Source organism: Lepisosteus platostomus, chromosome 10 (genome assembly GCF_059453375.1).
Source record: "Lepisosteus platostomus isolate fLepPlt1 chromosome 10, fLepPlt1.hap1, whole genome shotgun sequence".
Classification (NCBI taxonomy): Eukaryota; Metazoa; Chordata; class Actinopteri; order Semionotiformes; family Lepisosteidae; genus Lepisosteus; species Lepisosteus platostomus.
In genome coordinates this window covers 16,598,242-16,609,434 of record NC_142620.1, presented here as the reverse complement: position 1 = coordinate 16,609,434, position 11,193 = coordinate 16,598,242, and the positions used below count along the sequence as shown (strand labels likewise).

Below are 11,193 nucleotides of genomic sequence, written 5' to 3'. Positions count from 1 at the left end.
AGCAGTAATTATCAAACAAACAGGCCTGAAATAGAAATCATTAAAAGAGCCAACTTAATTCAAGGAAATAGGGAATAAGATAGGGAAAGTTGGCAAACAGCCTACAAACAGCAGATTTCAAATGCCAAACTGAATTGCACATTTTTTACACCAACAGAATTTTTACATTGTTACGTCTGCCTAATTTAACATATCTGAATTAAAATACTATAATCGCATGCAATGCATATAAGGCTGCACAGTGATGTGATGGTATGTACTTCTTAGATCTTTTTCCTGTGTTCATGTGAGTTTTTGTTAGGTGTTTTGTTAGGTTTCAACTTACCTTCCAAAATAAGGCACACTATGTTTGGCTGCTTTAAAATATTCACTTTCTAGAGAGGGATTTAATATATCGGGAGAGAGTTTACTTTTCACAGTTTAGAATGTACTGACTACTGGAATATAAATACAACTAAATGAGCAAGATAGACTGAGTGGCCTCCTCTCATTTGTTGTCGTGATGGAAAACATCACACTGCACATATCTTATACCATTGCATAAGTATACATTTAATCATATTAACCACATTACACCACATATTAACACCCTCACACCCAAAGAACGCTCCACAGCCGAAACATTGTGTTCCTTTCTTCTCTGTTCAGCATGGAATAAACCTATTACTTGTTTCATATTAACCACATGACTGAAAGTGGATTATTGAAACATAAATGTAAATTAATCTATGTTTGCAGAAAAAAATAACTTAAGCCCATTTCTGAATGAAACAAATTACTTGTTTGAACTTGTGCATTCATCTTCAGCATAGTACAAGCAGTCTCAGAAATGTATTTTTTTAATTTATCAACATTTATTTCGTTTTCTCTCTGTAAAGTCAAACACATTTTCTACTTATTACGTAGTTCTTAATTAATGTAGTTCTTAATGCTTAAATGAGAAGATAAGAGATAACATTGATGATCAGATTTCCAGCTAGTCTGATATTAGTTAAATGCATGTGCGGTGGAAATGTAGGATGCTGTGGTGTTCACTGATTTACATGGTCGGTGAGTTAATGCCAAGCACGCGGCACATACTGTATACAGTATATTTCCACTATATTCATTTGATAGAGCTAACCAACCGGAATCTGTGACATTTCTAATTGCAAAAAAGTATTTCTATAAATACATGGTCATCCTGACCAGAGAAGGTCACATCGCCTGCCACTGAGTCGATGTTTTCCATATTTGTGGGTGTTCCTAAAATTTTAACCAGTGAGTGGATCCATAATTTACCATATTTTACATGGTAATCATAATTTACCATATATATTTTCATCCTATATAAAGCAAATTGGACTCCCAACGATTTAATGAGGAGGCCAAGGACATATATGGACATATATACAATACATATACACGTGGTATTCATAATTTACCACATATATTTTTTTATCTTATATAAAGCAAACTGGACTGCCGATGATTTCTGACAAATGTCACACTATTATCACATTCTTTCAAAAATATTTGCTCTGTTTGCCAAAGTTATTCTTATACTGCTTTTAAGAAGTCGTGCTTATGGACAATAAACAAGTTAATGAGCACATAAAGTGTACCAAAATATTTGAATAGTGGGCTTAATTTCACAATTACTTTCTCATGAGCTGATTAGTTCACAGGAAATTATTGACAAAGCTTAATCTCTTCAGAAGTCTTTTAGTTTTTATCAGAACCACCTTTACTAGAACCGATTACCCCGGGCTCTTGGCCTCAATTTTGTAACAGACACTACTTACCATTTTGACTAACCACATTTCTACCAAGGCACCCGAACTCAAGAATGATAATTATTTCAGAAAAGCAGTCCTTCTTATTTTATTTTAGCTGCATTTACACATACATCTTCTTCTTGGTAAGTAGGATTAGTCAACTTTGAAATCTAATGTAATGCAATTACAACTGTTCGATTTGTAATTTACTGTACTATGGCAAAAACAATGGTGGTCCTTGATTTTTACCTTTAAAAAAGTGTCATAAAGTACTTGTGTTTACAATGCCAACCCCAAGGGCAAATTTAGACAGAATTGTGGCACTGAGCTCTGCTGAATCTTTCCACCCGAATAAGCATGAAAACAACGCTGAACTCATTTGCTTTTGCACTGCCTCAGTAAAGCTAATGCAAAACTCTGTAGCATAATTCTTGTATTAAACTAACATGCATAGAAGCGACCCCTTTGAAATGATCCGACAGTACCCCTCCTTAGTAAAATGTGTTTGTGAAATAAAAGAGGAGCCCAATAGTTAGGAATGATTCAGTGGGTACAATGACTGATAAAATGCTAGGTATGAAAATGGTAAGCAAACTTACTAATTTGTTGTTCTTTCCCTGTACAAGAAAAAGAACTGTAAAGTATTGTCAACAGCATAATAAAAGGAAATATTTTTTTGCCACATTATACCAGACTTCCAGAACTCCATTCCAGCCATCCATTTATTTCCTAGCTGATTGATAAAGTATGGTGTCAAAGGGAAACTGCAATCTATCCCAGCAAAAAGGCAGTATACAGCCTGGACAGTCCATCACAGGTCACACACAGACACAGGAAACCGAAGCACCTGGAAGAAATGCATGCTATCATGGGGAGAACATACAAACTCCACACAGATAGCACTCCAGGTACAGAACTGAACCAGGGCCCCAGCATTGCAAAGTAATGCTAACCACTGTGCCACAGAGCCTCCCAGAATTCCTTTCAAGCACCCGAAATGCTTGAATGTCACATTTCCCTCAGTGAAATTACTCACTGTGAAAAGTACAAACTATTAGATTTTTTCTGTGCTCGTAAGAAAACCCATGAATTTAACCAACTTATTCCTATCGAATCAGCAGCCTCACAGTGACTCGCTAATCCAAAGTAGAACAGTAAAGTTTACTATTTCCTGCACCTGGCAGACAAAATCTAGCACCAGACACATGCAGCCGACATCTTAGCCATCTCCAGAGAGATAAAGGACCCCCTGCTGACTTCCAGCCCAGCCCAAACCCATAGCAGTCTTTAGGAAAATTCAACTTCACAACAGGGAGTCCTGAATAAGAATATCCAATCTCCTGTCCTCAGAGTCATCCTGCATTCAAGGCAGAAGCTACTATGAGATAGCCGCTGAGATAAACCATTTTGTTGCCAGTATATCCCCTATAATACTTAGTATGCTTATCAACAAGATCAAAAAAATTGTTCCCTTTTAGAAACATTCCTTGGGACAATTTGGGATATTCCAATATATATTGAGAAACACCAAGGACATAGTGAATACTATAGGTTCCAATTCACATTTATTGCGTTTTTAATGTTGCTCATTATAGAATGTACATAAATCAAAACAAAAGAATTCAGACATGTTTTATTCTGTAATTCTGGATTGATGACAGAAGAGTTTGTTAATGTGATTCCCCCACTCACCAATTTATCTTTCAGCACAAAAAACTGAAGACATGCTAAAGTCAAAGCTAGAAGTGTAGTATTGTTTTTTTAAATAAATGAGAGGATGCCAAACTGACAGGAATAAATAAATCTTTTGTTTTGAAAAAAAGACTGCACCACAGATAAGGCAGGAGTAACATTTATTTTCACAATTTCTTATGTATCATACTGTAACCACTGAATATAACTGCAGAGAGCTTTGGGAAAATGAATTCAAAGGCACTTTTAATATACGTAATATACTTCATTTTACTGAAACTGCATTGTGAAGATGACATTTGGGATGTCTATTAGAAGAAAAAAAAATCCACATTTTTTCCACCAGGTCAGTTCTATAAATTGATCTGCTCTCTCAGTTAAAACATTATGGGTGATATGTGAACTTGTTACCCCATCAGTGGCTTTTCTGGTTATCTGAAACTGAATATCTTGAGCATGTCAAAATCCCAAAGCTGAAAGAAAGAAGGAAAAGAAAAAAATAGAAATTAGTAATTTGTATATGAACAGGCTTTGAAATAAACACTAGTGTGAAAATGTGTAACAAACATGAATGATTCTCAATACATACAGGACACAGGAGAACTTTCATATTCTATTAATTTCTCATGTTCACAATGAACCTTCAGAAACGTGCAGATTGACTGAAAGTTTCCCTTTGGCAGTAAGCACATCCTGTTGCACATCAGGGCCACCCTTTGCTTTTAAAGTTAATTAACAAGATTTAAAAAAAACTAGTGTGTCCTCCCCACTTCTGAGCACTCCATTAATAAGATAAAGACAGTATAAGACAGCACAAGCAGTTGCGCTATAAAGAAACAGTAGTGTTAGTAGTTTACAACTGTAGAATGATGAATAGCTGTAGTTGTGGCAGTTGTTTCCATAATATTGTTTTGTAATAAAACAAAACAGAATACACAAAAATAAACCGCATAAATAAAACTTTTGATCACAGTAAAATGAAAGAAAAACAGTAAGTCTCTGAAACAGGTTTTGAAGACAAGACAAAACTTCAGCAAAACTCAGTTTTTGCAATAGTGTAACTTAAGGGTATCTCAGCCTTCACCCAGCCTACTAAAATCGGGTATTTTAGCTTCGGTTAGTAATTGTACAATTTGTTGAGAACTGTATACCAAATTCCCCCTGAATTCACAACCAAAAGTCGGTTCTTTGTTCCCATTAGCTTCACTCTCAGACCAAAATGAATCACTTCGTACATAGCCATTTTCATCATCATTATCAATTAAAGCTAAGCGGCAAGCTGTCGAAGCTGCCCTGTCTTTAAACTGTTTTTTTCTTTTCCTATGTAACACATGAGCAAAGCGCGGCAAAAATAAGTTACCTTCCCTTGGTCTGCAGGAAACGCTGTTCTTTGGGGAATTTCCCAGCCACGTGTCAAAGTACGACATGGAGAGGCAGGACCAAAACAAACCGTGATTGGCGCGGTGTGACAATATTCTTGACAGTCTTAAAGATACAGCACTGCTTAGTTACACAAGCGCCAAGCTGGAGGTTTGTGGCGGACTGCTGAATGTAATACAGCGATGCTTACACGGAAAGTGATACCACTCATTACCCCATTACCCGTTCCTCGTTATTAAAAAGAGATTAACAAAACAACTATTCTACATAATGCAATTATTTTAACCGTAATAAGAGCAATAACTGCAAAGGCAATAATTATTCGAATAGTGCCCCTAAAAATATTCAACCCCAGCTTAGAAAAAACGGGAAAAGTATAAATGACCGTAAATGACGTCAAACGTAAATTAGTTTTATAATGTTTATAATATTCGCTATTTTTTGCATAGGGAACTTCTTAAAAGTTAACTAGGCTTATTATAATAAGGTACTAGGGAAACTGTTCCATTTAGAAAAGCAATATATTATGTATAACGCTGACTGAATTGTTGTTTGCTGGCCATCGAACAAAAATATAAGTTCAGTTAAAAAAAGGTAAAAGAAATGCGGTGCCGCAGCTTTAAGACATTGTATTTACTTCTCTGAATGACGTCGATCCAGGGGGAGGAATAATTTGCGCTGAAGTCTAACAAAATTAAATCGGCTTGTTGCTGAATGCCTACCACAATGAACGTTGTCGTGGAAGGATAAGGACAAGATTTATTTTTCGGCGCTGGCAGAAAAAAACCCTCAACATCAACAGGGAAGATACAAGCTAGGAAAGACAGAGCAACTGGCGGTGGGTAATATGCCATTATCTGTAAAGAGCAGCTGGCTTTCTCTCTACCATGTGCGATGTGGATGCAATTATTTTATGCGTATTAATATGCGCATCAAAGATTCACAGCAGCCATAAAAACACCGGTTTCTGGAATCACTGTTGTCAGTCTCAATATCATGGCACGAAAAAAAAAACATAAATACACGGGATGATAATATTGTCTTCTTCATCCTTTTGCGATACGTGGGACTGTTAACACGCTGAGAAGTCTCAAAAAACATTTTATAACAACTTAGCAGCCAGCACAGGCACCAAAGGTAACGAAGTATGAGCGTTTACTAGTTAACACAGATGCGACGGTAAGGAAACTACAGTCTTAAGTTTTAAAACTCATCTTCCATCACTGTCAGACATTTTTGTAGTATATATATATAAAATGGAATTGGGAGCGACTATAGTCAAATATATTGTCGTAGACGGATATTTTAAGGTTGTTCCTGCGAGATCTCAATTTTAATACAATTCGTGACATAAGGTCAGTTTGGGCTTTTACGGTCCAGAAACATTTCGTCATCTTTCTTGGATTTAACTGGACTACTAGGAGACGGAGGATCTGGGTTAAGTCAAATAAGGTGACTGGACAGTCGCCGCCTTTTAAACTTTGCTACTGGCTGGAGCTACTGGCTGGAGGGGACGGGAGACGCGCTTGGTGTTTCTGTTTTGGTTTTTTGCTGTAGCTTCCGGGATTTGTCAAGGCAAGCGCAGCTCTCCAGAGTCGCAGGGCAGTGATACGAACGGAGCCAAGCCTAGCAGCAACAGGGTTAGTCAGTCAGAAAACTGGCTTTAACACGGTGACAATATCCTTCATTGAAGTTGTGCAAACCACCAATTTTTCATTTGACTGACCCGAGCTGCGTAAACGGTAGCTGGTCGCTTGTTTTGTTTTGCTTGACATAGTCGAACGCAACACTGTAACAGCAAACATTTGACAATTTAGTTTCCAAGATAGGAAACGAAAGAAGTAAACCTAAAGCAACCTTTTTTTTTTCTGGTTACGCGACTGCATCCGAGATGTATTTTCTTGTGCATAAGGTCATATTAAATGTTTTTTACAGATTTGTGTTATCCAGTTTATTGCCTTAAGTATTATAGTGAATTTAACATTAATATAATGTGTTAAATGGTACGTAAATCTCTGACATTTTAAGAAAAGATCGTTTAAATGTTTGGTATCCATTTTAACATGGTGTCAATCTGCCCCGATATTAGGGTGTCCCTATATGGGTGAATCTATTTGGATCTTGCATACTGTAATTTACTACACGGGATATGCACTGTAGTAGACTCTGAAGATCAGCTTAGCTGCTAACACAGTTTTAACTGAACTCTGTACACGTTTTTTCTTCCCTGTGCAGTTATGTGATCTATATATGGTAGAATTTAAAATTGGCTCAATTTTAAAGAGCCGACATTTGCATAGAAATAAATTGTTCTTTTGCTTTTACAGTATTTTATTTTAACAACACAGCCTGTTCTGCAGACCTTTTAAGTTTCAGGCGAGACGCCGACCACGTCGCGGATTCTTAGCTTTAGCAGGACAAAGGATTGTTACTAAAGTTTAAAAACCTCCATCAGCGAGATTGTTAATACTAGACGTTTGAACGACAAATCGATATTACGGATGGCGTTTTGTCCTTTTCGAGCGCTTGGATAAGGCTGTAGATACAATATTTTATCACGCGTGGAAGTACTGTAAGAACGATTTAGTATATTGAATGTTTACTGTTCTTCAACGCGAACTTGAACGGACGGTGTAAATTCTTTTACACCACTGTGTGCAGTCAGGCTGAAATAATCCCGAGCGCTGATTAAGTAGATTTCCGTCAGTTGCGCTCCTATACAGTCTTTTTTTCTTCAAACTCATAAAATATAGCATAAGCTTCAGCGTGCATGGAATATCGGTGCAATACTAAGTAACTAAGCCTCCATAGCAAAGGATTTGTTTTTTGCAAAGATTAAAGTATTTTGAAATACATAGTTAAAAGCAATGGGACCGTGTTCGAGGTTTAAATATTTTCGGTAAATGTTCAGTATTTCTATCGTGTAACGCAGTGGAAGATTACTTTAATATTCTAGTAACAAAAACCTCTACGTTTACATTGTGCAAGGCTTTTTATAGCTGTTTTTTGCGAAGTCAAGGGAATAAGGTATGTACCTCCGTGATTTAATTCAAAGAACATTATGAGCTGTGGAACGTCAAACATATTATTAATATCACGTATAGATTTTTTAAATAAAAATGATCAGGTACTTCAACACAACACAAACCTACCTTTACCCGCAGAAGCGATCTCGCCCTACCGTGCATTTTTCCTTCATAGTCATTCGCGGAAGAACTACCGCCCTCTGTCTGAGAGGTTTTTCACGTTTGTATAAAATGTGGCACGGATTGCATTGCAATACAATGTTACTGAATTAAAGAAAGGCTGCATTAAAAAAATTACAAGACTTACAGTTTGTATCTTCTTGATCGTTTCTTTTTGTATGTAGTGTGTGTAAGAGAACCATTAACAAGTGTACGCTTTCAAGCCAACTCTCATATTAATCGAAGCGCAGTAGCTCCGTTCCAAAACGTTTATTAATTAGGACAAAACCCAAGAAAGATTGGAGTGACATTTGCCAGGTTTGTACCCCTTGGAAAATAAAAAAAAGTATTTTGGCCTGTGCTCTTCAAAAATAAAGCCAAACCCCTGTTCAGTGAAGTGTCACCGCCTTTCGTGTTCAGCGTGGAATTAAAATGTTTTGTTTAAAAAAGTGTAATTATAGTTTTTGAAGTTGCTGGATTATGCGGGAGATTCGGGGATATGAAGTAGTAGAAAATGATGCAACATCCTTTATGTGTTGAGTGAGTCATATCTTTCCATTTCAGATGTTTCCTCTGGGTCCTAAATAATGGCAATATAGAAACTAAACCAAAAAAATCTACCAGAATACCTTTTCCCCTTGAAAGCAACCAGTCGTTCAAAACTGTAGTGAAAATCCACACCAGACTAGTTAGGTGAAGTATTATTATATTGATTCAGGAAAAAGAAGGACGTTTTTTGTAAACGTTTCATTTGTTGCTGTTCACATGAACTGCACCTTTTGTATGTTAGTTACCTTTGGTATTTGTAGATGTATTGGACATTGTCCAGATATTTGCCAGTATATGTACATCGAGACAACAGGTAAATTAGGAATATATTTGTCAATGAAAGTTTCATTTTTCAATGGATTATCAGGGCAATATTAAAACTGCAATAAACCACAACTGTGAATTTTAATGTGTACTGACATGAACCTCTGTAGTGCCATCCTCAAATATGAGTGGTTATCATGTTCATCATTTCCTCGCATGTGGAGAAAATAATTAGATTAGTCACATGTTAGAAAGAGGAACTTCTGAGCTGTAGTGCACAAGTGACTGTATATTGCACTGAATATGATTGTGAAAAAATGATGACAATTTTACTTAGTTTTAAATTAACATTCTGGTTTTCTTTAAATGATTAAAGCCATGCTATAATACTAGGCCAAGTAAAATGCAGTGCTTTTTGATCATATTTAAATATCAAACAACAAAATGCTTGCAATTGTCCACAGTGAAAATAAGACAAGAAGTGCATTTTAACCTGTGTTGCAGAGAGAATGAGGTAATTGGGATTTCTAGTGTTTAAAAATCAGACTCCGTGTGATTTTATTAATTTGTATCATGATAAAGCAGCGTTAGTAGAACAAATCACTGGAGCATTCATAAAACAATCATACATGTTTAACCCCATGACTACTGGTACTTCAGATCTGTTTGCCTTGTGGTGTACTTTATGGCTCTTGTCTATAATACGCTCAAATGCTCAGTGCTGGAAGTTTCATAATCTTTTGCAGTTTTTTTTTTTTCAGGGGAAATTATTAGGACACCATGCTGTCATATTGGAATCCATGGCTGTCTTAATTTCTATGAAACGTGGGTCATCTCTGACATGATCATGACGATCAGCGAAGTGCACATGGTAAAGAAGTACAGCAGGAGCTCATGCAGCAGAGGGTGCTATGCACTCCATTTGTTTGTGGTGTTTGAGAATAACAGGGAAAGAGGGTAGATTTCCCTCCATTAAGTGTCTGTATCCCACAAAGTGCATTGTGTTATGAAATAGGCTAACAAAGCTGCCTTATTTTAACACTGCAGCTTTGCATTGCTACTTTCCTATTACTAGTCCTACAAAGACACTACCAACAAATACCAGAATCATCTCGAGCGTCTTAACGAAAGTCTCTCCTTTCTGTCTTCATGAGTCAGTGCTTTGGTTTTGCTGTTTTTGAAATGTGTAAGAGTACTACTGCTCATAATTGCAAATGGTTATTTTCATGTCACTACTGTAAAGAAGGAGATGTTGCACACATTCTGAAATGCTAAATTTTCAGCTGTATTCTTAGACCTAATTCAGAGTTTGCTAGGGAAGCATAGTAAACTAGGAAGTCCATGCTGGCGCTGACAGAGCAAAGACTAATATTGTCCAGCATCTGAGATCAGTTCAATCAATCTGTTAATTATTACAAGCAGTGAAAGCCTAGAGTGATCATAAGATTTGGTTTGTCCCCTGTTTTTAATCTGTCTTACTGACAGATCAGACAGCCAAGAAACCTTATACTTGGTCAGGTGTACTGGGGGAAAAAAAACATTCAGTTTGTGGCAGAAACTGAGGTTCTGCATCAGCCAAAATGGCGGCTTGTTGCATTGACTGAAATGTAACTGGGCAGCTGACAGCTCCTACATCATCATCATCATAATATTAATAACAATAACAATAACAACAATAATTCCTTATACTTATATAGCACTTCTCTGGACACTCCACTCAAAGCTCTTTACAGGTAATGGGGACTCCCCTCCACCATCACCAGTGTGCTGCCAGTACACTCACCACACATCACCTATCAGTGAGGAGGAGAACAGAGTGATGAAGCCAGTTCATGAAGGCCATGATTGGTAACAGGCAGTGGAAAATTTGGCCAGGATGCCAGGTACAGAAGTTGTTTTGAGTTTATGCCCACAGCCGATCATAAACTGTTTGTGAGATTAGCCTATATAGTGCACTGGTGTTCCAGAACAAATAAAGATGGCCTAGTGCTATTTTGTTTGCAATACTGTTTGGTTAGCTACTAAGAAATTAACACTTGGCTAATTTTAGATAGCTAAAGCTGTTTGATTGCAGCTTGCCAGTTTTCCTATATCAGTCCATCAACTGCTCTAATACAAATTGCTCCATTTTAAAATGGTTTGGCCAATTCTAAGCATGATTTATTCAAGAATCCCACATTTTCCATATTAGCTAGAATGGTACACATTAAATTTAATGAATAAAATGGCAGTTAAGTGGCCATAATCTGCCATTTTGGTATCTAATGTACTGATTGAAACCTGTTGAGTTTTGACAACATTCAAAATGCTTCAGACTTGCATGTCACAGGCTCAATCGTCCTTAATATATCATCACCTGTTTGGCA

General features: G+C 36.8%; 1 protein-coding gene and 1 long non-coding RNA gene across 4 annotated transcripts in view; one reads left to right on the top strand and one right to left on the bottom strand.

The window, feature by feature from the left end:
• Positions 1–3,593: 3,593 nt before the first annotated feature.
• LOC148653442 (uncharacterized) lies at positions 3,594–8,510 on the bottom strand. The gene is made up of 2 exons (XR_015941666.1): positions 7,982–8,510; positions 3,594–3,922 (listed from the first exon to the last, which is right to left on the bottom strand). It is a non-coding gene; the product is annotated as an uncharacterized LOC148653442 (long non-coding RNA).
• bmf1 (BCL2 modifying factor 1) overlaps positions 5,401–11,193 on the top strand; it is a 28,473-nt gene continuing 22,680 nt past the window's right edge. The window contains exon 1 of one of the 3 annotated variants that reach the window (XM_088648456.1): positions 5,401–5,667. Coding sequence is in view for 1 of the 3 variants with exons in the window: in XM_088648454.1 (XP_088504580.1) it covers positions 10,704–10,710 (7 nt within the window). In the remaining 2 variants the exon portion in view is untranslated. Of the gene's footprint in view, positions 5,668–9,149; positions 10,711–11,193 lie in introns of those variants that run through there. The other 2 variants (XM_088648455.1, XM_088648454.1) reach the window with 2 other exon arrangements.